The sequence below is a fragment of the Convolutriloba macropyga genome, chromosome 11, assembly GCF_964194025.1.
Source record: "Convolutriloba macropyga chromosome 11, txConMacr16.3, whole genome shotgun sequence".
NCBI lineage: Eukaryota > Metazoa > Xenacoelomorpha > Acoela > Convolutidae > Convolutriloba > Convolutriloba macropyga.
Genome location: NC_134478.1, coordinates 47,975,533 through 48,003,308, shown reverse-complemented (window position 1 = coordinate 48,003,308; position 27,776 = coordinate 47,975,533). Strand labels below are relative to the sequence as shown.

General features: G+C 34.0%; 2 protein-coding genes across 2 annotated transcripts in view; one reads left to right on the top strand and one right to left on the bottom strand.

The window, feature by feature from the left end:
• LOC142349552 (uncharacterized) overlaps positions 1–20,708 on the bottom strand; it is a 53,936-nt gene extending 33,228 nt beyond the window's left edge. The window contains exon 1 of the mRNA XM_075401186.1: positions 20,472–20,708. Within this exon, the coding sequence (XP_075257301.1) occupies positions 20,472–20,529 (58 nt within the window). The 5' untranslated portion in view covers positions 20,530–20,708. The remainder of the gene's footprint in view (positions 1–20,471) is intronic.
• Positions 20,709–23,604: 2,896 nt separating this feature from the next.
• LOC142349818 (uncharacterized) lies at positions 23,605–26,600 on the top strand. The gene has a single exon (XM_075401602.1). It carries the CDS (start codon positions 23,800–23,802, stop codon positions 26,470–26,472), a length of 2,673 nt encoding a protein of 890 aa, XP_075257717.1. The 5' UTR covers positions 23,605–23,799; the 3' UTR covers positions 26,473–26,600.
• The last annotated feature ends 1,176 nt before the right edge of the window (positions 26,601–27,776 follow it).

Here is a 27,776-nt window from a genome sequence, read left to right as displayed (position 1 = left end):
AACAGTTAACATATCCAGATTTAATTTCCAGCGCTGTGACCTTTTCATCTTTTCATAATATGCTTTCCTTTAATTAGTTTTGTCAAAAATGTGATAATTCGACAGGAAACAAAATGAACTCATAAAATACGCAATTATGATTAAAATAAAAAAACGCGTAGTATCAAAACAAAGAAACCATTAGTTGAAAATAAAACCGATGCCAACATTAAATGTTTACTCACAGGAAGTCGGTTTCTGCCGTTTTTTACTGAGACTGCGCCCGAAATTGAGAAAAAACACTAAAGTAGTTGCAAATTTCAGAAACTCAACTGTATTCAACAGTATTCATAGTCATAAGAGACCTTAGATAACAACTGAAAAACTGTCTAGGTTCTTTTATAGTTTCTGAAAGCTAACTGAATCTTTGTTTGGGACAACAATTCATTGGGCCACAAAAACTATAAGAAATGAAAGCAGAACGCAAGAAGTCCACAAAGTTTTTACGAAAACAATTGGTCAGAGCCATATAGACCATGAGCTTAACTCTGAAACCATGATATAATCCGGTTGCATCTCGTTTATTATAACTAGTGTCTGTCATTAATTGAGCTCTGATTTTAAATTATTATCCGTAATTTACATAAAAAACATTAAATAGCGGAAAAATGTTGAAAAAAGGTTGCACATTAAAATCTATAAAAGTTTTATGACAAGGATTCATGGCGAGGTCAAGATGAACCCAGATATTGCTGCGCGTCTAGCAACACACTCAGTTGTTGAAATGGTTGCGGATTATATCAATTCCTTACATTTTTTTGGAAAAGAAATAATGCATTTTGTATAATTATCGAGCTTTAATTTGCAAAAAAGTTGGCCAAATTATCATACCAAAAATCTCCTAAAGCCAGCGGGAGTACAACTGGCTTTTTTTGAGCTTAGAAGGAATATGGCTGCAGATTTAAGGTGTCATTTTTCTGCAAATTGAAAGCTAGTGTGCTAAAATAGCCATTTCTTGTCAAAAAAGTCTGAATTTTGAGAAATTTAGCCCAAATTCTATCCAAGAAACTCAGATCGAACGATTCAGCAACCCTCCTCTATCTTTGGAAATAAACTCATTAACACTGCATTTGACAATTTTATCATGTTTTTTTTACCAAAATTGACGAAAATTTGGTCAAAAATAAGAATAAAACAGCTGAATTACGTCTGATATTCACTAAACTTTAAACACCGATAACTCTATGTAAAAAACGAAAATTGAAAAAATCTTTTTATCTCCATATTCTACGCGGGACGGGCTTTCTAATGATACCACTCAAAACTCTCTACGATTATTATATCGATCGGCCAAAATTGCCTGAACAAAAACGCCCTTTTGAATATATAATTCCTCCCCCCCCCCCAAAGGGGGTCGGAAGAGTAACTTGAAGTGAATAAAAGATATAAGGATACCTAAGAATGTAAAAAAAATAAGGACAAATAACGTTCGATGTTTGGCTGTTTGCCGTTAAACCTTTAAGTAATACATACAAGGAGGCTTGGTAATGTGCGATCGCACATAAAGTTCCGACCACGGTCATCCACAATTTTGGCACTATTGTCTACTAAATGAGGAACATAGAAAAACCTAAAAATGCTAGTAATTTTCAAAGAAAATAGTGTATAAACAAAAAAAATAACCTCCAAAGGAAATAATTCAGTGGAGTAAAATGACGTACTAGATTGATGAGATTTGACAATATAAAGAAAGCGAGTTAAGACGAACAGCAAAATCAAACAACAACAATAACAAACACTTATTACATCAAAACTTTGTCCGTTTTAGAAAACAAAAGTTAATGACAGAGCCCAATTAGCGTCAGATAAAACTGAAACTTAACAAAATGACTTGTAATTTACCCAAAGAGATATCAGACCAGTCCGTAATAAGCCTTGGTAACAAGTAGACAAAAAAGAAAAAAAAACTTTTTGCTCACTTTCTCTTATAAACATTTTTAAAGTAATAAAACCCATAGAAATCAAATAAAAATTCCATATGTCTATGATTACCAATGGTTCTATAGAACGACATTAAAAATGTCCTTATTCAACTTTCTATGCGGTTAAAAAGATCAACAAAAGGACAACAAACAAAAATTCAATAAAAACTTGTCAGAAAACGCTGCCGAAGCCAAAAAGCCCTAATTTGGCCCTCAAAATATGTTTAATTGTCTTGTTTTTGAACACAAATAATGTATTATGTGACTTCTCATTAATGAGACTAGGTAACAAATAGACAAAAAAGGCAAAATTAGTTAACATTTTTGTTTTTTTTTTCTGATCAAAATTACTTCAGTCATGAAAGCCATTAATAACAAAATGAAAAACTTAAACAATTTCCCTTTTTTCGTCCAAAGGAAGCTCTTGAGACCTGCAATTATTCAGAATATGTCATACGTCTACAAAAAGAACGTCAAATATGACAAAAATCAAAAATCAATTTACTTTTTTTGTGAAAAACACAATTTGAAGCCACGAATGTCATGACGAATCATTGAAAGGATTAGATTTTAAGACGCCAATTCACCTTGACACTTTTCCCTTTTTCCACTAATGTCAAATTTGACCCACAATTAACGAGACTAGGACACAAATAAGCAATGAAAATTATAAAATTGTTAAATTAAAAAAAAGTTATTTTTATTTTGGAAAACAATTGTCTTCAAAGTCAGGAAAGCCATCAGCTATTTACTAATATAAGAATATCGGCTTATATATTTCTCCATGTAAAACCAATGAAACCTGTCATTTTTCAGAAAATTTCATACGACTAAAACGACAAACTAAAATCGACAGTTAAAAACACTATTAAAAAAATAAATAAAATTCTTCGTTAAAGAAGTGTTTAAGCCTATTAAACGATAATCTATGTATTTCAAGATTTTACTACGTTCAATTGTGCATTTTTTGAACGTCAATAATGTGATATGTGAATCATCAATAATAAATTAATGTGACAAAACTAGAAAACATGAAAATGGCCAAATATATAAAAACAAAAAAAAATGTGAAACCTAGTATTATCAAAACCATAAAACCATAACTAAAGGCGTAAAACCGCAATTGAGTTAAATTTTTAAATCAGTAGAAAGAAGAACCATTCTTTCTTCAGTGACACAAAGCTACAAGTTGAACAAATTAGGAAAAACATAGAGCTCAAGTTCAATTAACCAATATTCATTTTAAAATCAAATCCTTTTAAAAGTCAAAACGACCATACGTTTTCAGGTAAAAAACTGGATGAACTGATATCGTTCTGTTTCCGACTGATTACAATCCGATTTCCTTTTGGGTTGTAACAGTCCAAGGTTGATCCAAAACTAGCCCTGCTAATGATGTCTATCCATAGGAACACATAATTATTCGAAAGTTAAAGATATGTATTATTTGTTAGTTAAAAAATCAAAAATAATTGCTGCTTTTTTGATAAACAACGAGTAACTTTAGCAAAAAACAGCAAAGTTTTAAATACTCTCAACGGAAGTTGAAGTAGGAATGGCCTCCTTTTGAGTATACAAAGATTGCGTTAGTGGTGTATGGTTGTGCACTTCCGGCGAATTGAATCAAAGTGGACTAAAGGAGCTTATTTCGTGCTGTTTTTGATCAAGAAGGCTGAATTTTAAAAGATTCAGCCAGAATTTTGACAATTTTAGTAATTGACAATTTTTTTGTCTTTAAAAATAAAATCAACAAAATTTAGCCAATCATAAAATTTTAGCCAAATTGACGAAGTTTTAGGCAATAATTTCGGAAAATAAGAATAAAAACAACGGAATTCTCTCTGTTTTTCTCAGAAGTTTAAACCTCGATGACTCGCTGTAAAAAACGAAAATAAAAAAATCTTTTTAATTCCATTTTCTATGCTGGACGAGCATTCTAATGATACCAGTCTCAACTTTCTACGATGAGTATATCGATCGGTGAAAGTTGTCTGAACAAAAAAAACCCATTTGAGTATATAGTTTCTCTCCCCTCAAGAGGGGTCGGAACAAAAAGGTCCCAATTTTGGGTATATGAAACAATTTTTTACTGCGTTCTCAAAAATGCTGTTAAATGATGTTTATAGTTTCTGTTTGAGCCCCGTTGAACTCGTGTGAGAGGGGAGTCGACGCCATTTTTGAACGCTATTCAACTGTAGTGATCTGTCGCCGTGTTTATTTAAAAGGCATTGGATTTTAGAAATGAAATACGACTATGGGATTGATTTATTAATACTGGCAAATAACTATTTAAATTATCGAAAAGTTACTACACAAAAATTGTTGGAAAGAAAGCAAAATTGCATTACAAATAGTTTTTAGCAACTTAAAGAGAAGTTTAAGTATTCTACAGGTTTTTTTTGCTGAAGCCAGTACTTGAAGTTTTGACCTTTATTTTCGAACATTGACTTCTGTTTTAGAACGTCGAATTCTGTTTTCGAAGCCATTTCTAGCATTCTACCGGCTATGTTTTTGAATTTAAGTAGTTGAATAGTTGTTGGCTAGTCACAACATCGCGCTTCAAACCAAGAGATAATTGCTGCTGGATAAACTTGTAATGAATAGTAGTTTTTTGTTTTACCACACCTTCTTTGCCAAGATAAGTTTTGCTGATTGTTTTTGGTTGTGATCAGCAAGGCCGAGTTCACCATCAATTGTTGTAGAAATTATTATTTAACAATTTTGATTGCTGTTTGCGAAATTTTTGTTCCGACCCCTTTTGAGGGGGAAGGAACTATATACTCAAATGGGTTTTTTGTTCAGTCAATTTTGGCCGACCGATATATGCATCGTAGAGAGTTGAGACTGGTATCATTAGAAAGCTTGACCAGTGTAGAATATGGAATTAAAAAGATTTTTTTAATTTTCGTTTTTTACAGGGAGTTATCGAGGTTTGAATTTTGAGAAAATTTTGTGAATTCCGGTGAGATTTTATTCACATTTTCATAAATTTTATCACTAATAATTCGCCAATAATGCTAAAACTTAATAATCTTTAAAGAAAATGTAGTTGATTTTTGATTGTAAAGACAAAAGAACTTTATTGTAGACTATTTCTTTTCATTTTTTTGTCAAAAGTTCTGGCCAAATTTTTCAAAATTAAGACTTGTTCATCAATAACAGCACGAAATAAGTTTCTTTAGTCCAGTTTGATTATTTTTACAGAAAGTACAGACCCAATTACCACTAAAACAGTCTTTTTAGGCTCAAAAAGGGGCTTTTTCTACTTCGAATTCTGTTGAGAGTGCTCTGTAATTAAAACTTTGCCGTTTTTTGCTTAATTTATTTTTTGATTATCAAAAACGCAGAATCTTTTTTTGAGTTTAGAACTAACAAAAAATCCATATCTGGAATGTTCGAATGATTATGTGTTCCAAATGGACAAACAGCATTAGCAGGGCTAGTTTTCGATCAATCTTGGCCTGGTATAATCCAAAAATAATTCGGATTGTAATCAATCTTTTTTACATTAATTAAATAACAGAACAATCAAACCAAAGCTCACTAATGATAGGTCAATTGGATACCTAAATGGCTCCTCATTGTTGTATCTAGTTGATTACTCGAAAGCTTATGGTCGTTATGACTTTTAAAGGTATTTGATTTTTAAATAAATAATGACTCATTGAACTTTGCCTTTATTTTTCTCCTAATTTGGTCCACTTGCAGATTATTGTCAGCAATTAAGAAATGATTTTTCTTTCTATGTTAATCGAGTTTAATCTTCTTGCGGTTTTACGCCTTAAGTTATGGTTTTCTGGCTTTGATGTTACTAGATTTCACATTTTTTAAATTTTTTTTAGGTAATTGCCCCTTTTTTCACGTTTTCTAGTTTTGTCACATTATCACGTTATTGACAGTTCGTATAACACATTATTGGCTTTCAAAATAAATAAGACTTGATAATAATAAAATCCTTGAAGATATAGATTATGATTTTAACGGCTTAGACACTGCTTTTTCGAAGAATTTATTTGAATTTTTAAAATTTTGTCTTTAACTGTCTTTTTTACTTTGTCTTTTTAATCGTATGAAAATTCCAGTACAATGACCCGGTTTCATGGAAGAATAGATCATCCGATATTCTTATATTAGTAGATAGCTGATGGCTTTCATGACTCTGAAAACAATGGTTTTTTAATGAAAAATAAAATAATTTGTAACTTCGCAATTTTGCTCCTTTTATTGTCTGTTTGTTATCCAGTCTCGTTAGTTACAAAAATATGAAAATTTTGTTGTCCAAAGAAGGTATCAAAAGGTATTGGCGTCAAATAATCTAATGTTTTTGAAGAATTCGTTGACTTTACTGGCTTCGACGCGGAAAAAAAATATATAAATTTACTTTTGATATTTGTCATGTTTGACGTTCTTTTTATAGACGTAAAACATATTTTGGATAATATCAATCTCAGGGGCTTGCTTTGGAAGAATAAAAGAACCTATTTAATTATTTTGTTCTGTAATTAATGGCGTTCATGTCTTTGGAAATATTTTTTTCGAAAAAAATTCTGGTGTTACTTAATTTTTCGTTTTGTTTTCATTTTTATCTACTTGTTACCTAGCTTCCTTAAAAAGAAGTTACATAAAAAATTATTACTGCTCGCAGATAGTGCAAGCGAATATATTTTGATGGCCATAGAATGACTTAACAGTTTCAAAAGCGTTTTCTGCCAGGTCATAATTGATTTTTTTGTTTTTTGTCCATTTGTTGTTCATATTGTAACCGCATAAAAAATTGAATACCGGCAGTTCTTAATTCCTTCTATAGAAGCATTGGTAATCATACACCTCTGTGATATTATAGTTGGTTTTTGTTGGTTTTCATTAATTTGAAAGTAATTGTTTTTTAAAAAAAATAAGCGAAATTTAAAACTTTACTGTTTTTGTTCTTTATTGTATAATTGTTGCTAAGCTTTTTTGTTGAGCAGTCCCCTACTTTTTCTGGTGAATTAAAAGTTATTATCTGTAATATTATTTTATCTGATTCTATTTTGACTTTGTTATTAAGTTTTGTTTTTTAAAACGGTCATGAAGTTTTTGATGTAATTAATTTTTGTTGTTGTTGTTTGATTGTGCTGTTTCTCTTGACTCGCTTTCTTAATATTTGCACATCTCATCAATTCAATGCACCATTATTCACTTTACCACTGAGTTATTTGCTTTGGAGGCTATCTGCTTGTTCATACACCAATTTTTAAAAAAATACTTGAAAATTTGGGTTTTTCTGTGTTCCTCATTTGGTAGACAATCATGCCAAAATTGTAGATGAGCGGGGTCGGAACCTTATGTGCAATTGCACATTACCGAGTCGCCTTGTTTAATGTTAGGAATAAATGGACAATAGTTGGATTTTTTTTTCTATCAATAGTCGATAATATAAAGACAGCATTTAGTCTTAATAGCCTCAAAACCAGCAAAATTTGAAACAATTTCTCAAGCGGAAAATTTGCTTCCTTGTTTCCAGATATCTGTTTTGCTGAATTTCATAAGGCAAAAAAACAATGATGAACAAAAATATTGGATTTTTCTTTTTCCCAAAATTTTGATTCAATATTTCAGTTGCCGTGATATGCCGCCCTTTTAATGTTGCAATCCAGAAATTGTATATTTGCTTACCTAAATCAGATTCTGCAAAATAGAGCAGTACAGATAAGCTGGCGAGACAGAAAATTTTGGTCATGGTTGAATTGTGTTTGTATGGCGACTGTAAGAAGGCAAATATTTTAGATGTAATGATGGGTATAAAAATGGAGCGACTCTTAAGCTTGAGAATAAATTAAATCAATACTCTTTTGGGGAATTAATGGGCGTTTTACGCTCTCCAGTAGACTATTAACTCGTGTGGAAAAATCAATAATTGTTTTAATAATCTTCATTATAGGCATGGAAAAATTTTCAAGTGGGTAAATTTTGCCCCTGTGGAGAACATATTGAACCAACGAGGACTTTTAGGCGGGTTAGTTTAGCTCAGTCGTCTCTTTAATCGAGAAAATTGTTCAAATGTTAATCCATCAACTTGTTTGCGTAGGTCGCTCTAAGAAGCTACATTTTGGTGACGCTATTTTTAGTTTTGAAGACGTAATATAATACATGCAAAGACTGGTGAAGTTGGCTTGGGACCGGATCATTTTGTCAATTAAAACTGATTAGGACGGAAAATTTTCTCTTCGTCTTACAATGATAATTTCGGGCTCACTAGAAAATTTTAGTGAATGTGACAAATTTGGGACAAATCACATATTCTTCGAGATTGATATTGATTTTAGTTTGATTAAATGTTGGTAAAATTGATTATATAATGGCAAAAAAATTGAGCTAATGAAAATAAAAAGTCAAATATGTCAGTGAAATTTACGGGCCACCAAAACGTAATCTATCATGATGCTCATACCAAAACTTTAAATATCTTATCAAAACCTGATTATTGATAGTCTTTTGTCACTTATTATAAACTTTTCTGTTTTTGTTCTTTTGCCAGAAAGATTATGTATACAAACATGAAAAGTTAAGGAGTTTCATGAACATTTATGTCAAGAAATTTCTCAAAACGTTCTGCGGGGACGTCACCGCAAAGCAAAGAAATTTAGAAATCTAAAAATATTGCGTGGTTATGCACAGAGAATTACTTTAATGGTTCTTTCACCAATGCAGACTCACTCTGATACAGACTCATTCTTTGGTTTCGGCAATCTAGTCTCAAAAATTTTGGGACTCATTATTTTCCTTTCTTTTGGTTCTCCTAGCGTTTTATTATTTTCAACCACAAAATCGTCCCACAAAAAGATGTAACAAGTGAGGAAGAGATTGTCTAGGCGCTGCACCTGACAACTCCTGGCCTTACTTATTCAGAAGCTAAATGAGCTGAAGTTTGGCCCAAACTGAGAATTAGTATTAACTGAAATTGGACCTAGAAAAATGTGCTGCATGCACAGCCCCGACATTCAAACCTCTTGAACGTGCTACTAGAGTTGATGGTGTTTCATAAGTGTGCCAAATACCGCGGCAAAGCCGGTCTCACAAGTTTGGTATTCAGCAGATGCTAATTTAACATTTAACGTTTTTTCAAAACTTATTCAAAAATTCATTTCTCTGCACTTGATTTGATTGCATGATACTGCATGTATAGCTTCATTAGAGCTAAGATCAAGGCTATTATTTGATTTTAGTTTGTTGATCCTTTGTGCCCATCCTGTATATCTGATAATTTCAACGTTTACCCAAAATGCCGTTTGATCACACACTACACACTAAATAAAGTTCAGGTAAATTTACCTGAAAAAACACCTTAACTTACCCGAAATGTTCACATAGTTTTGTCTTAACTGAACTTTCCTTAACTTACCTCAACTTTGCATGAAAATTACATGAAAATTCAAGCGGGCACCACCTGAACTTTTACATAAACGTAACTTAAATTTACCTGAAAAACACAACTGAACAGTTAAGATAAAATTACCGGAACTTAAAGTTTAAGATAAAAATACCTGAAAAATACCCAAAATTCATTTTAAAAATACCATAATTTTAAGTTGAAGTTTTCAGGTTAATAATTTTAGTTAAGGTAAGTTTACCTTGAAATTTAGGGTAAAAATTTAAGTTGTTTTAAAGGTAAGTTAAGGTTTGTTCAGGTGGTGCTTCGTAGATACAAAAGGGATCTTCGCCGTTTGTGTCCCCCCAGTACGTTATGCTCCCCCCAGTGACAGAGCACGTGTCATTACATAGTAAATCATTATGTAAAAATATTGCACGTGCGTCTGGGGGTTGCGAATAATATGCACCACCTAAGCTGGGGGGGGGGGCACAAACCGAAAAGATCCCAAAAGTGATTTCAGGCAAAAAAGAACAACAATTTTTGGTTTTCAACCACGTGTTATTTTCAATACGAGTGCCCTTCTGCTATAGAACGGCTTTTTAAAGGATGGAAAGTTAAACAAAAGTGACCATTAACAAATTTCACCTTGAAAATGTAAAGTTCGCGTTTTTGGATCAAGTTTTTTGAATCGCCGAATTCATCTATTTCTACGACTCGAAGAGGAGTATTGGATGCGTTTTTGTTATCGTTAATCAGGCCTAACAGTTTTTCGGTAAATTTACTGCAGAACGGTACAAAAAAGTAATTTAAGGTGAATTTACTTTAACAAAGTTAAGGTATATGGTTACCTTAACTCAAGTTAAGGTTAAATTTATTTTAACTTTACCTTAACAACGGTTTACCTTAACTCCGTTAGGGTAAATTTACTTTAATTTTATTTAGTTTGCGCATTTGATATTACGCTGTTATTTCAAAAATGAATTTTACCTTCCGTCCAGCTTCTGACTAGGATGGGATTGAACCATGATCGAGCCGATATCACAATCTTGCAGCTATTTTAAGGTTTTGTTGAGATAAAAATGCCTCTATTTTTACTAAACAAACAAACCGCGTAAGTAAACAGTTTGAATCGTCTTTCGAAGCCAAGATAATGCGATACATGTAATTTTGCTGTCCAGTTAGCTAATTTCGATCTACTCATTTTTTGCCTACTAAGTAAGAACAAGTTAAGATGGTTTGCGAACTTGCTACATTTGAAACTTTGGTAATCCTAATTATTATTAGTTATGATAGTTGAGTCGCGAACAGTGGATTGAACAAATAGGATTGGGAGTTTTGAGCAGCAAGTTAGCACAAGCATGGTTCCGAAATTCAACCACGTGGACAAGACCGTTAACCGCAAGCCCAAGATGAAGTTATTTACACGCCGAAATCGTTGGTTATTGACATTTTATCAACAACTTACTAGTTTTTTTAGTTTAACTCCTCAACGACTGACGGTGGACAGCTGGAACCTCTCATTAATACCTATTACATATTGTATCTATGGAAAAATTGATGGCAAAATATCAATTGTCAACAAAGTCAAAAAATTAGGCCAAATTGACGTTGAAAAAATTGAATTGACGAAACTTCACCGAAACTTTTGAGATCATGATTTCATTTGATTTCAAATCTTTTGTCACCTAGAATAGTTTGAACTTTTAAAATATTAGCTTAATTGGAATACATAAGACTCAAAAGTTTAGCAAGAGTGATGAATTGGCTAATAGTCGCGCTTTTTTAAGAGATTTTTAAATGGGATGCTTTTTCCCATAATTTACTTCTCTCGACTGAATGAAACTCAAGTTGAGCTCGTGAATTATTCATATTTGTGTACCAAACTGAGTAATTATAATCAGAATTTGTGTGGGCATCAACGAAAGTTGAGTTTCAAGTAACAGCTGTGCTGTAATTTACTTCCAAGCAACGAAACAAGAAAACTACAGACTGCTTGAATAAAAACTCAATCTTTTCTACAATGTAATGTCTAAAATGTAATATGTAAAACGTAATGTTCCTTTGCCTTCCAGTTGAACAGTCAAATTTAATCAACTCTAGTTGCAATAATAATTGCGTTGATAATCCAGTACAATCTCATCAGTCACTAAAACTTCGAGGCAGAGAGCTGAGTCTGAAAGATTGAACTTAGACGTAAAGAAGTAAAAGTCTATGTTTTAAATCCAAAATTAGTGTGCTATAGGACACTAAGATTAGGACAAACAAGTTAGACTATCACTTCTTTAAGTCTAAGTTCAATCTTTTACACAAAGAAATCTAATTTTTTTAAGAATGAAACTTTTTTTAGTTAATCTGCAAATTTGAACTCCTAACCTCAATTTTAAATGAAAATCAACACTTTCGTACTCCTTGGTTCTCTAAATACGATAGAACAAAATCTTCTCATGTCAGGGCAGTAAGCCCCTTGGGTGGCAGATTTCGTTCTATCATATACATAACTTACCGATGAAATAACCCGTCAACGCCCAATTAACAAAATGAAATCTGATTCGCCACTAGACTACAAATTAACCACACTCTTTTATGGCCTCTGTTACTAACTAAACAGTTGTGATGAAAGAGAGCAATAAACTTGTAGTCTAATCACGGCAACATTGTGATAAGATTATATGGATCTATTCTGTTTTGGCCCCCCCAGTGTTTTTTATAACCCCCAGTTACAAATTATATGCTGTTATATAGCACTTGCACCTGGCGGTATTAAAAGATTTATGCTCACTAACCTGAGGGGGCAAACAGAATAGATCCTATTATACAACTGTTGTAATCGCAACGAGAGTTGATTAAAAACATTACCACACAGTTGTTATCGCCCTCTCAAGTATTTCAACAACTGTGCCTGGACTGGGAGTTAATGCAACTAATGAAACAGAAATAGGATTCTGCAGTTAGATTTTTTGAAATTAGCGCCAACCTATTCGAAAATAATTTGTATGCTCGTGATAAACTTTGTTATCCAGTATTTTAGAAAATGCTACCTCTATTTGTTTTGGGGTTAACTATCTAACTTAGAGCGCTAGCTGACAAATTTACCTAATAGATCTTTACAGTCGAACTTTGATGTGGTTTTTAAAACGTTTGATTGATCGTTTTGTTGCAAACAGAAAATTTTTTAAAATTCTATGCTTGATCTAAAAGAACCGGCTGAAGAGCAGATTTCAGAGCATAATCAGATTGCACGCTGAAGTTTGCCAGTTTTAAGTGTATGCACGTTGATTGACAATTCATTGATGTCTTTTGAATTGGACATTGTTTCCTTCCCCTCACCCCCCTCCACTACCACCACCACCACCACCACCACCACCACCACCACCACCACCACCACCACCACCACCACCACCACCACCACCACCACCACCACCACCACCACCACCACCACCACCACCACCACCACCACCACCACCACCACCACCACCACCACCACCACCACCACCACCACCACCACCACCACAACCACCACCACCACCGCCACCACCACCACCACCACCACCACCACCACCACCACCACCTGGGAGTTAATGCAACTAATGAAACAGAAATAGGGATCTGCAGTTAGATTTTTTGAAATTAGCGCCAACCTATTCGAAAATAATTTGTATGCTCGTGATAAACTTTGTTATCCAGTATTTTAGAAAATGCTACCTCTATTTGTTTTGGGGTTAACTATCTAACTTAGAGCGCTAGCTGACAAATTTACCTAATAGATCTTTACAGTCGAACTTTTATGTGGTTTTTAAAACGTTTGATTGATCGTTTTGTTGCAAACAGAAAATTTTTTAAAATTCTATGCTTGATCTAAAAGAACCGGCTGAAGAGCAGATTTCAGAGCATAATCAGATTGCACGCTGAAGTTTGCCAGTTTTAAGTGTATGCACGTTGATTGACAATTCATTGATGTCTTTTGAATTGGACATTGTTTCCTTCCCCTCACCCCCCTCCACTACCACCACCACCACCACCACCACCACCACCACCACCACCACCACCACCACCACCACCACCACCACCACCACCACCACCACCACCACCACCACCACCACCACCACCACCACCACCACCACCACCACCACCACCACCACCACCACCACCACCACCACCACCACCACCACCACCACCACCACCACCACCACCACCACCACCACCACCACCACCACCACCACCACCACCACCACCACCACCACCACCACCACCACCACCACCACCACCACCACCACCACCACCACCACCACCACCACCACCACCACCACCACCACCACCACCACCACCACCACCACCACCACCACCACCACCACCACCACCACCACCACCACCACCACCACCACCACCACCACCACCACCACCACCACCACCACCACCACCACCACCACCACCACCACCACCACCACCACCACCACTACCACCACCACCACCACCACCACCACTTGTTATTATCTGACCATCTAATTGCTATTCTAAGAAATTGTCAATGATGTTCATAAACTTCAAAGCAATTCCCCAAATTTCCCACATTTACGATCAAAAAACTACTTTCAAGCAAAATCCGTAGTTGGTATTTCGTGAAATTGAGCAGTTTTCAGCTAACCTCTTGTTCATAATACATTAAGCGGCTAAGACAAAGCGTAATCTCACATGTACAAGTGATCGATTCAATCTATTTTTCCTATTCAGTCATATGTCCGTGTTACGCTATAATAAGAACTAGCCTTGTTCTATGTTTATCCATTAAATTAAAGGCGAGATTTTTTCCCAGAAAACAGCTTTAACTTGATAATCTAAAGTCTTGCAAAGATGAAATACAAATAAGGCTGAGAAAGAGAAAAGCGTAAAATGCATGTTTTTGATGATCTCAAATTTAAGCAGACAATGATCTCAAATTTGCCATTGATTTTTTGTCACAACCAAGTTAATCCTCTTTAAAAAGATAAAAGAGGCAGGAAATATTCAAAAATTTAAACCCATTTATGATTCAAGGCGTAATATGTTCCATAAAATTCGGTAGACTATCTATATTTTTAGCCATGAACCATATGCAGCTTCTATTTTTGATGTAAAAACGTTGCATCTTGAAATGGAATGAAAATTAATATCATTTTATCTCTCTGGCCTTAAGGATACGAATTTCGAATTGACACCCATAAAATGTGAAGTAGAAATATACCGGCTGTTTCTTGAAAAATTCATTAACTAAAATTTTTCAGGGCTTTTAAAGGTTTAATCGATCACTCTTTGATAACTGCTGGGTATTTGAGATCGTTTACGGTTGAATCTGTATGTCAAAAATTTTAGCGTAGAATTTTACGACTCACTAATTTTACAATAATGTTAACTCTAATTGGTGAAAAATTGGCGCGAAATATCAGATAATAATGGAAAGGTTAGTGAATGAATCAATATAATTCGATATAATAAATATATGTGGCTATTATTATTATTGCGGTTAATAAATTTACTATTTTAAAGATGCAAAAGTTCACTTTCATTCTTAAGGTTCAAATTTTTAAAATAAAGTTTTTCTCACATCCAATTTCGTAGCCCAAGGTTATACCAGCTAGTGGCAGAATTTATTTATTAGAATAACCACGAACACAAAAATTTCATTTTTTATCATCTGAAACTGGCTTGCGATGAAAAAATTTTGAGAAATTTCACATTTCATCCAATTGCATATATAGATCCGCATAGCTGTCCATGGTAAAAATGCGTATTTTCTCTTTCTGCCCTAAACAGTGCAGTCCCGCAGATTTTTCAAATTTTCGAAGATGCCAAACAGAGGCGCTGAGCTATCAAGTAACTCTTTTCCATTTATTGTTCCGACCCCCACTTTAGTGGGGAGGGAGGAACTATATACTCAACTGGTTTTTTTTTGTTCAGTCAATTTTGGCCGACCGATATATTCATCGTAGAGAATTGTGAGTATTATCATTAAAAAGCTCGTCCAGCGTAGAATACAGAAATAAAAAGATTTTTTCGATTTTCGTGTGTTACAGGGTGTTATCGAGGTTTAAAGTTTTGTGAACATTCGACTGTTTTTGTTCACATTTTCAGTAATTTTGGCTAAAATTTGTCACAATTTCGCTAATATAATTCAAAAGAAGTTAAAAATTGTTAACGGCAGAGTGTTGTTGTTACCATTAGAGATAGAAGAGCGTTGCTGAATTGTTTGATTAAAGTTTTTGTCTAAAAATTTTGATAAAATTTTCAAAATTCAAACTTTTTTCATCAGAAATGGCAACAAATATGCTTTTTTGGTCCACTTTGTTAAAGATTGCCAGACTTAGTGACCTAGAAACCTTGAAACAAACTCCCTAATCTCAAAAAGAGCGCTAGTTGCATTTAGGTGCAATATGAAAACCTTCTGAATTTAAAACTCTGCCGTTTTTTGCAGAATTAACTCGATAATTATACAAAATGCATCTTTTTTTTTCAATATATGAAGAATTCCACTCAACAATTGGTCTAATTCGCAAACACTTGGAACACTTGGTTGGTTTGAAGGGCGCGCGACAACCAGGGAGAGGTTCGATAAAGTCATAGACTCTTAGAATCAGAGACTTTTTGGTTTCTAATTTGATGATGCCTTTTTCAAAATATTTTGCTTTTGTTTTTTTTTTAATGTTAATTACTGACAATATTTTTATTCATGGCTCCCTTAATGACAGCTCAGATTTACGTAAATTCGACGCCGAATGTAGGTACAGTTTGTTTTCAGAGAACCAAAGGGTTTTTATGGCTTTGAGGAAGAGTATTAGTAAAATTTAACTATTTTCTTGTCTTTTGCCTTCAATTGTTATTCTTTTGGCAGTCTGATTCTTAAGTTTAACCACTCAAAGATGTAAATTTCTTCCTCATGAGGTGCAAAAGAACCTTTTCTATTCATTCGGTTGTTACCTAATGTATCTTATGTTATTGAATGTATTTGTTTTAAGGAAATTTCTGTGATTTTTTGAACTTATCAATTTTTTATGTTATTTTAGTAAACATTTTGCTGTTTCTCGGTAAGTACAGGTCAACCTTTCCTCCTTATGAAACAAAAACTAATTTTGTGGCCGATTGTTTCAACAGAAGGTTTTCTTGCTTTTGGTACTACGAGTTTTCATTAAAATTTTCTGATTTTTGTGCATAATTGCCCATTTTTGCTGTTGTTTTTGTCTTTTTGTAAATCGTCACACTGTTTAACAATCTAAATAAAAAACCTTTACAACATTTGAAACTGAAAATATTTTTTGCTTTCATAACATATGGTTTGAAGGGCTGCGACGCCGTCCTCTTGCAGAAATTGGTAGAATTTTTTAAATTTTTTGCCTTTATCTGTTGTTAGTTTTTGTTGTTATATGCCAAATATTGTGTAATTAAAGGTCTCAGTGGCCAACTATAGGTAAACAAGTGAACTCAAATAACTGATATCGGTAAATTACTAGTGGTTGTTTTGACTTTCGAATTTAATTTCTAAAAAAAAAGAGTAAAAGTATTCTTCAACTTATCCCTTTTTGTTTTGGTTTGCGTTTTTTTTCGTATTTTATGATGTTGTATCATTTTCGTAAAATAGCCTCATTATTTAGGGCTCTTTTCATTTCGTTGTTGAATCAAACAATAATTTTTCTGTTGTTTAAACTTTTATATGATGTCTTCAGGGCTTAGACAATTTGTTTCAGAAGAATTTTGTGAAGTTTAGATACTTTTGAGTTTTTGCGGTTTATTTTGTTGTCATTTTGTGATAGTCGTTTTTCAAAAAGATGTTACGATGACGAAAGGAGACGCAAATAAAGATGTTATTTTGACGCGATTAATATCTTATAAATTTAATGGCTTCAGAACTGTGGTTTCGTAAAGTTGTTTGTGAAAGTTATTAGTTCAGCTTGTATTTAATGTTATTTTATAGTCTTATGATTTAGTCTCATTAATAACCGTCACAATAAATTTTCCGAGTAGTTGCAAGACAAACTGTCTACCCTTTTAGTCGAAAGCTTTAAGCTTTTGATGGCTATGAATTTTGAAAGTATTTGTTTTTAATAAAAAAAGAGATAGATTTTTTAGATCTGCCAATTTTATTTCTGTTAAATTATAGCTAAGCATCTCTATATACAATTTAAATCACTTATCTTTTTAAATTCAATTTGCTCTCTATAATGGTTTTATTTTCCGCAAATGGTCTTTCTTCTTGGAACAACCAGTTTTCTTAAAACCAATTTTTGTGATTTTTGCAAATTTGCCCGTTTTTGTAGGTTTTTCACAGTATCACAAAATCGGGCATCATTTGACTTACAAATGTTGTCACCTGCAAAAAATGAAAACAAAGATTTTTTGTTGTTTTTAGTGATCAGCTTAATATTTAATTGGTTGGGGGACATCGTTTTTGCGTGTATTTGTTGTTCTTTTTGTAGCCGTATGACATATCCTGGATAATGAAAGGCCTCAGTCGCTCTTTTTTGAGGTATAAAAGACTCTCTCAATGATTTCATTTGATGCGTATTGTTTCTAGTCAGTTCAAATTTATTTCTTTCTCTTTAAAAAAAGCAATGTTTTAATAAACATTTGCCGCTTTTGCTTATTTCTAGTCGACTTGATGCCAAGTCGCATTGATGAAAAGTCCCATGTTTTGGTCCCAAAAATGCCGGCTAATCTTCTTAAAATAAATTTTATCTGATGCCATTTTTGTTAAGTTAAAAGTGGTTTCCAAAAAATGGACAAGGAGTTTTGGTCGTAATTAATATTTGTAACTATTTGATTTTTATTGCCGTCTTTTTTGGTACTCATATTGTGGTAATCACAGGTCTCATAGGCCCTCTAGAGTAGATTGTTTTATTCTTTCAGTATTTTGTCTAACGATATGTTGATATGTTAATTTTTTTTATCTCTTCCTCATTTGGTAGACAATTAGGAGAAAAATGTAGATGAGCGGGGTCGGAACTTAATGTGCGAACGCACACTACCGAGCCTCCTTGTTGATTATTAGTTTCTAACGAAAGGTGGCGATTGCACGAAAGGTGGATCATTGATAAAAAAATCTATAAGAAGAATAGAAAACCTTACTATCTAAAAATGTAGTGTCAATAGAAAATTGAGAACTTGTCATTATTGAAACATTTTCATCTACTAATTTCCTAAGACATTTTTTTGTCGATTTATTTTATACTGAACGTCAAAAAAATGTTGGCACCCTAAATTTTTTCACAGAGAAACCAAAATATGTAAACAAAACTTTGCCTATGAAGCTTAGATATGTAATGTCAATTTACCAGAAAATGTAAAAACTAAAAATTCAAATTAGGCATTATCAAATAAAGAAAAGTCCGCAAAACGATTAATTGACTTTTTTAATTGTTTTATTGAGTTGCAAATGTTTAACCTCAGACAAAAACAAACCTCAACTTAGTTGTTTAAATTTGAAAACATATAACATTTTTCAGCTTCTTATGTTCTGTGAAAATTGCACTCATAGACATAAGTATACTTTTGAAATGCATTATTAGATGGTAACCTGCTTCTTTTCGAGAGTCTGAGAACTTTTTAATTTTCACCCTAATTTTTGTATTGTTTCGAATTTTAGAGGATTCGACAATTAAACAAATATTTATTGTCCCCTAATTTGCAAAAAAAAAATGCCAGAAGTACCTAAGGAACAAATTTAGAAACAGCTTTGCCAGTTTTTCATAAGAAGGAGTAGATTTAAATTCTGTCTTACGTCCAATTTGCTCGACTTGATCATACTTTTATCATTTGAAGTCCACTTTGCACTGTGAACGCAGATTTTTTTGATCAATTCAAAGAGAATTAAAGTGAGACGGGAATTACTGCTTTGTACGGATAACTGGCAAACTTCCATGCTGTTTTCATCCGTAAGACCTACTGACATCTTTCCACATTTTAGAGGAATTAAATTTTTTCATAGACGTTCCATTTATGCAAAAAACTAAAGAAATGGAAACAAGGCTGTCAATGAAGTTTTTGTCGACAAGAAGCTGTAAACGAAAATCGTGCAATTGTGTAATTTGAATTTTTTTCTGACAATGAGAGTAAATTTCTCAGGAACCAAAAATCAGTGGAATTTGATGTTTTGACCTTCGTTCAACTATGACTGAGTTTGAATTTGGGGTTAAAACTGAGAGAGAAAAACTTTTGAATATATTTTTATTTGCGGACAATTTACCATTGAATGTGAAATCATCTTAGTTGGAGTTCAACAAATTCAATTTGGTACATCCAGTGAGTTGCTGTTGTGCACTTTATCTCAATTTCCCAGGTTGCGTACCTGTGAAAATGAGATATTAAACGAGAACAGTAAGGGATCTATGGTAGAAAAATTTAATCCGTTAATGCAAAGATTGAAATTGAAGAAGAGTATAAACTTACAGCGAGATTTTACTAAAACAGGCCACCAAAAATATTCAAGAGTCTTGGTTTAATGAGCAGCATGTGAATTGCCGCTCGATAATGGTCAATTATATTAGGAGGCACCTGCTGAAATATATTTTACTATAAATTTTATGAGTCGATTGAAAATCCATAAAACTTTATTGTGGTAAATTTTTGGAAAAGTCTCTGAAAAAAGTCCACGCAGAAACTTGACAGTTTTCTGTAAGCAATAGTACGTTGACTTTCACAAGAAATTTGTTCAACTTGATTATAGAGATCTTAACTTCACAATGCAATTTTGCTTAAGATGCTGGTTGCTTGATCAAGTTGAGCAGATTTCAATTGGGACCGAATCTAAGGCTTCTTAGAAAAAACCAGCAGACGGATTTCTATCGGAATTTTCTCCGTAAGCATCTTTTCATTGGTCTAGAACTGAAAGCAATTGCAATTTTATTATTAAACTCGATTCATAATTTTTTAAAATGATAATGAGTGAGGAATGATAGCAAAATGGCTCTTCAAAAACAGGCTCTGCAGTATATAGTTTTCCGAATTTTATGTTTACTTTTTTAAAAAAAAATAGTGTATCTGTTCTTTGCAAATTAAACTGCTTGCAAACTTACGGCAAGATTTCACTAAAACAGGCCACCAAAAATATACAAGACAAGATTCAAGAATCTTGCTTTAATGAGCAACCAGCGAATTGCCCTATTATATTTGGTCAATTGCAAAATTTCCCCACTAACCTGATTGTGATGATAAATTGATAAGGCAGTTTGCAATCAGAATAGACAAACAAATCATATTTATTTTGTGCCCTACTTTTTGATGTTGTTAAACTGGTATTAAGGTACCTTCTCGACACCGAACGAGTGAATATCAAAGTTTACTAGTCTACGTTAATAACTTTTTTGTTATCATTTATAATTGAACATGAATCTATTGAAGATTAAAGGGTTATTAATAACGAGCATAAAGGGCTAATCTTGATAAGGTGTCATTATGTCATTTTTGTACTCCTAAGAACCCTTAGGCTGCTAATTACGTGTCAGGTTTACTGACGGCTTTTCAGGTGAACAAATCTTTCCTATTTTTGGCGTGAGAGACTTGAATGCGTGGGAAAATGGGCTTTAAAGTTCACCTTTTTGCATTTTTATGTAATCAGTATAGAATTTAACGGTTTCTATTTAACCGTTAGCATTGAGTTTTTCTTGTGAAGCCAATTGCGGCCGATCTATTTGTTATGCGGTGTAGTGTGAGAATGTGGAAACCAGAATTATGTGGCAAAAAGCTTATTTATAAGGACTGTCGCTGTTTTCCAGAGGGTACAGTTTCAGACAGCCTAAAACAAGATTTGGCAAAGTTTTTTTAATTGAATACAGAAGACCGGATTTTGCTGCCATAAACGCTAATCTCCATTTTGTTTTTTTATTAACTAATTAGTAAATCGAGTGGCGTTTATGGAATTATTTACCAATTTGAAGTCGGTGCCGTCATTTCTGTCAACTTATCACCTTGTTAAAACACATGTTTGAAAACAGTGGTTAAACTGATTATATATACTTGGTAAATGGAGTAATAATGTATATTGTAAAATATTCTGGATTTTTGAAGTGACTGTTGCAAAATTTTGGTTATTCGATGAAAACTGGAGGCTGAAATTTTCAAACTTCAAGCATTTTATTTTTATTGCCTCTTTTTTATTAGAATAAATTGGTTATCGGACTTGCGAGTCAAAGTTGACCTTATATGGTGTAAGATTTGACGAGGCTATTATTATCAACTCTTATAAGATGAAAAATCATTTCTTCCGAACTGTAATTGCATAAAACCTTATGAGACAGTTCAGAGCTAGCATGATAATATGATTACTTATAAGACCGACTGGGTACCGCGACAAGTTTTAGTTGAAGATCTGATGAGTCATTTATCTTAGTACAAATAAAAAAAAAACAATTTTCTTTTAACCGAATTGGGAGGTTCAACTTTTTTGACTTTTTTAACAAAAACTAATTTGTTTAAATAAATTGTCAACAACGGTTATATAATCACCTAAAACCACTAGTAATCCAAAAAAAATATAATCTCGCCATAATCTTGCAAGCAGTAATAATGCAAGGGATTGCACACTTCTTACATGCATCTTGGAAAATTTGAATCCATCTTGCAAGATTCTCTCAAGATTTTAAATCTATCTTGCAAGAATCTTGCAAGATTTTTAATTGATCTTGCAAGATTCACGCGAGGTTTCCAAGTTCGTTTTTTTCTCGCCTGCAGGAATGAAGACGCTGAAAACGACAGTGGTAGTGATCAATTAGCTGATATTCTGTTAGAAAATTTTCTCAAGTCTGCATTAGATGTAATAACTAAGATCTCGTCAGATGTTAAATCATATAAATTGCCGACAAGATCGGAGATGAGCTTTTTAATGGGCAAAATCAGAATTTCCTGGATAGCTCCTGCGCATTATTTTTTAAAATTTCATACATCTACGTCGCGATAATATATTTGATTGTGATAGATTCATATCAAAACCAACGTGTCACTAAGGCATGGCCACGGCCTGCCAAGCATGGACAAACGCGCTAATTACGCAATAATTTTATGGTCAAGTGTTGGTTTATTTGCACGGGGGTTTATTTCTGTGGAAGTTCATTTCCGTGGGTTTTATTTTCTATCAAAAATTGGGTGGGAATTTTTTCCGTGAGTTTTAATCGAAACTAAAATGAAAATTCTATTTAATATAAAGGAGCCTTACAAGATCGTATTACTCGAGGAATTACCAGAGCAGGTTATCCAATTTTTATACAATCAGTTCATGCTACAGTACGTGTCTGTATGATTGCTACAATTTTGTTAAAACTTGAAACAAAATAGAAGAATGATTTTTTTGAGCAGTATCATCATTTAATATTCTTGACTGTCAGAATCAGTGGTTTCTGTTCAGCATATCACAGAGCCTACAAAATATAATTTACATGTCAGCATTGACTGTTTAAAAAAATTTCGTGCCCATTTTTAGTATTATGTCATTTTTAATGTTTTGTTTTTGTTATTGTTTTAATATTATGCTACTCTTTAATATTATGTTATTTTTAATATTATTTTTTTGTTTTTTTTGTTATCTTAGCCAATTTTATTTATTGTTCAGCAGTATAGAGTAGTTCCAGCCTCATTTTTTCCTTGAAAATTGGAAAAAGTATAAAAGTTTCTCTTCAATGGTTGATTCGGTTTTCAATGGTTTTTTATACCCCTTTTCTATCTCTCCGCATAAAATAATAATCAACAAAAGTTGGCTAAGCGAGAAAAACAGAGCCAAGTTAGCTTAAAGTTTTTAACAATAAAACCATTCATGGAGGGTTGAAATAAGAAAGAAACTGGATTCTCTGAGTTCTGATAGTAAGCCGCCAACTTCTGATAATGATTCATTATCGTTTGCATTTGCTGACAACAGATTTAATCAAAATAATTACGTAAATTTTAAGGAACACTGGGTTCAATTGGCCATTTTCAATTTTTTACAATAGAAAGTCAATTTTTTTTTCTTCAGTTTGAATTAAATCTTCACTTTTATCAGCAGTGATAAAATTGCGTCATTTATATCGCCCAATAAGTATGATGGTGTATTATATAAATGTTGAGTGAACAGTGTCATGTTGTATGACCATTTCGAAGTTTTAGAGATTTTACGTCCCTATCAGAAGGTTGGTTACAAATTGTAGCTGAAATTGAGGTTCAATATCATTTCAGCTGCCATGTTACGTCCACAACTTTTAGTCTGGTTAATTTGAATCGAGAACCGTCAATTGAATTGCTAATGAAGTGTCTGCTTTCACAAAGTTATAAGTTTATCAATTGTCATAAATAACTCAACTCTGTTCTACGCAACTAATCATTCCAATTCTGTTTTATGAAACTATTTTTTATGAAGTCTGTGTTATTGCTTTCAAATATAAAACATACAAACAACAAAGTTAAAGTTACGCATGTTTTAATGTTACTGCAATTTGCGTTGAGAACACATGTATAATTTAATTTAAACTTACTGTGGTTAGTAAAAAGATATGACAAGTTATGAATAGTCCAGGCAGGTTAATTCCTGAAGTTGAATACTATCAAGGTTCTCGTTATAAACTCGAGAACCGACTTTTGTCACCTGACGATGTCAAGGAACTTGGAAACGCTCTAGCAACAAACTCGGTGAGGGCTTTATCTCTTCAAGGCGTTCAATTAGACGATCAAAGTTTCCGCCGAATTTGTTCATCTATTGGAGTTTGTCAATCTTTATGCAGTTTGAACTTGAGCGACAACGTTGTCAGAAACCACGCAAGAGTCGAGGCACTTTGCGAATGCTTGAACATCAACCGATGCCTGACAGCTTTGTTTATGCAAGGTACCCCTTTGGAACCCCAGAACATAGCCCTACTGTGTCGTGCTATCAAATTACACCCCACGATCCGGACTTTAGACTTAACGAATTGTTCGTTGAACGATATCTCATTAAGATATTTGACCAGTCTTTTGCCCTCGGAGAAAGGGCGCGACGCTTTGGAAGATCTAAGTATCGGCAGCAATCCCAATGTTACGCCAGTAGGTTGGCAACATTTTTCGATGGCAGTCGCGGATAACAGTTGTCTAAGAAGTCTTCAATTATATTTTAATAATTTGGGTGACCATGCCGCTTGTTTGCTAATGGTTGCCATTTCGGCTTCAAAAAGTATCGTCAGTTTGGATCTCGAAAACACTAACATTGGAAATCAAACAGCTGAGACTTTGTTGCAACTCATCACCGACTTTCCAAATCATCTTCGAGATGTCAACTTAACAGGAAATGCGATTTCGAAAGATATTTTGATAAAAATTAAAAACAGAATGTCAATTCACCACGCTGTTCAAGGTGGTCAACAAAATTTCTCATCCTTCGAAAATCAGAATTTCGCAATTGGTCAAAACAACAATTCTTTTCCTAATGAAGGTCCATCAGCGCCCTACTATATTCCGAGTCACGGAGTTACGAATCGACCTCAAACAGTTCCCGAGGTTGACGAGGAGGAATCGGAAGACTTCGAAACACCTCGAGAGAACCCAGACACTGCTCGAGCTCGGAGCCTTTTGCGAAACCAGTTACAACAAAAACAACGAGAGCAACCATTGATGCCGACTGACAACGATTCCATCGAAAGTCAACGTTCGGAATTCGAATCAAACATCCCAGAGAAACCGCTGAGCCCACCAGTAACAGCTCGTAGAATTGGAACTGCAATACCGGGTTCTCGACGAACTATAACCGATCAGCAATCGGGAGCATTTCTAACAACCTCGCCAATACCTACAGATCTAGGATCCGGGCGAAAGTCGGCTAAAAGTCAAGGTGCGACACCGGAACCAACAAAAGATGACGATGATCCATTTCAGGATATCCCGAGAACAATAATTAGAGGATCTGATAGCCCTTTTTCTGACGTCATCGTTTCAGAAGGCGCAGCCATGCTTGACTTGATGCAAAATTCAAATTCAACACTTCAGCCCGAAATCCAAAACACAACTAGTGCTCATCAAATTAATGACCCTAATTTTCAACACATTGACAGCAGGTCAAATTTGGGATCCGCAAAAATTGTTGAAGTCACGTCAGATGACGCTGCCAAGGTCGAAGGGTTGGAATCAACATACAGTGATGAATTTCCAAACAAAGCAAAAACCGCCCAGAGCCAAAAATCAGGCGACCCAAAACCGGGTTCAAGTCAGGAAAAGAAAATCTCATCCCGCGAAACGTCGAATGTTTCAACAAGGACGTATACTAAAAGTCCGTCCCTTTCGCCCGACAAATTTTTATCACCGCGAAAAGATTTTCCCATCTCGCCCGTTCAAAGCCCGGGGGCGACTTCCCAAAAGCCCAAATCTCAAGCGAGTCAACGAAGCCAGCGTAAGTCGCCCGGATTGAAAGTCGAAACCATACCAAGAAAAGACATTTTACTGCCACCGGATTCTTCCAGACTTCAAGTTTCAAAAAGTTTATCTTTCGAAAAGTCTTTGAAAGACAAAAATTCCAAAAACGGGCTGAAAAAATCATCAACTGAAACATCAATAAGACGAGTTGCAGGTGTTAACAAAACCAGTGCTGAAAAACCAGTTCAAACTGCCTCAAAAGAGCTTCAGGAAGGTCAAAAGGTTGAAGAATCATTACAAAGAGATGAAACAGAACTTTCGAACGCTTATCCAAAAATAAGCTTCGGCGTTCAGGGTCCAAGTTCCGAAACCAGCTCAAAAGAACCCTCAATGGAAAAACCGAACGAAAGTGAAAATCAATTTATTCCAGGAGGCACAAACTTTGGGGTGAACTCTTCCAAACTGCGAGATCCAAGATTGGACAATTTGAGGATAGAAGGTAGGAAAAATTCTTCGTCAACAATTGCCAGTAGTTACGGAGGAATCCAGCAGCCTGAGTTCTTATCATCGAGAGACAACTTAGCCGATTTTGCCATACATGAAGCAAACTTATCGGATAAAGATTTAGGTGATGTGTTACGTAACAGTCAAGTTCAAGTATCGAATCGGATGGTAGACCACGGGTTAAATGGGGATTTTGTAAAGACCCAACGTGACCTTTCTGAAGAAAGTATTCCAAAAAGTCTCAAAAGCTTGCTCAGCAGGAATAATTCGAATGACGTCGTTTCAGAAATTAACACTAAGGAACATTTTACCGAAAATCCTGACAATTATCTGTACGCCAATCGTAGATTATGATCTCATCATAATTTATATACTGAAAAATACTGCTGCGAAAATGTGTTAAACTATATGCTTTCCTTCATGCTTAGAATGGTAGTTTTGACTGAAAAAATGTTTGTTTGTCCAAGCACTCACTCGCTTAATTCTGTTTTAAAAGTTGTTGCAACACTCAAGCTCATTATTGTTGTGTTTGCGCGTCAAGTTGGCCTCAAAGCGAATGAAAGTTGAAAGTTTTGAACCAACAAGGAGGCTCGGTAATGTGCATTCGCACAGTAAGTTCCGAACCCGCTCATCTACATTTTTTACTTAATTGTCTACCAAATGAGAAAGAGATAAAAAAAATAACATATCAACATTTCGTTCGACAACTACTAAAAGAATAAAACAATCTACTCTAGAGGGCCTATGAGACCTGTGGCGACCAAAACTCCTTGTCTATTTTTTGGAAACCACTAATAACCAAATCAAATTGACATCAGATAAAATTTATACTAAGAAGAATAACCGGCACTGTTTTGGAACAAAATAAGGGACTTTTCCTCAATACGACTTGGCAACATGTCGACTGGAAATGAGCAAAAGGGGCTAAGTTTATTAAAACATTGCTTTTTTTTTAAAAAAGAATTAAATTCGATTAGAAACATTACGCATCAAACGAAATCATTGAGAGAGTCTTTTATACCTCAATAGAGAGCAACTGCGGTCTATCATTATCCAGGACATGTCATACGAGTACAAAAAGAACGACAAACACAGGCAAAAACGAAAAATTTGCAGGAAAAATTATGCACGAAAACGATGTCACCCCAATCAATTAAATATTAAGCTGATCACTAAAAACACTAAAAATCTTTGCTTGCATTTTTTGCAGGTGGCAATATTTGTAAATCAATTGACGCCCATTATTGTGATACTGTGAAAGGAGAACAAAAACCTACAAAAAAGGGCAAATATTCGAAAATAACAAAAATTGGTTTTATGAAAACTGGTTGTTCCAAGAAGAAGGACCAGTTGAAGAAAATAAAACCGTTTTGACGAGCAAATTTTATTTCAATAGATAAATGATGTATATTGTATATAGAGATGCTTTGCTACAATTTAACAGAAATAAAATTGGAAGATCTCAAAAATCTTCCAATCTCTTTTTTTTAATTAAGAACAAGGATTTTCGAAATTTATGGCCAACAAAAGTTTTTGACTAAAAGAGTAGCAAGTTTGTTTTGCAACTGCTCGGGAAGCTATTTACGGCTGTTAGTAATGAGACTAAATCATAAGACTATAAAATAACATTAAATGCAAGCCGAACTAATAAGTTTCAC

Excerpts from the sequence above, each read along its gene's own strand:
- LOC142349818 (XM_075401602.1), top strand. The coding sequence starts at position 23,800 with ATGAATAGTCCAGGCAGGTTAATTCCTGAAGTTGAATACTATCAAGGT.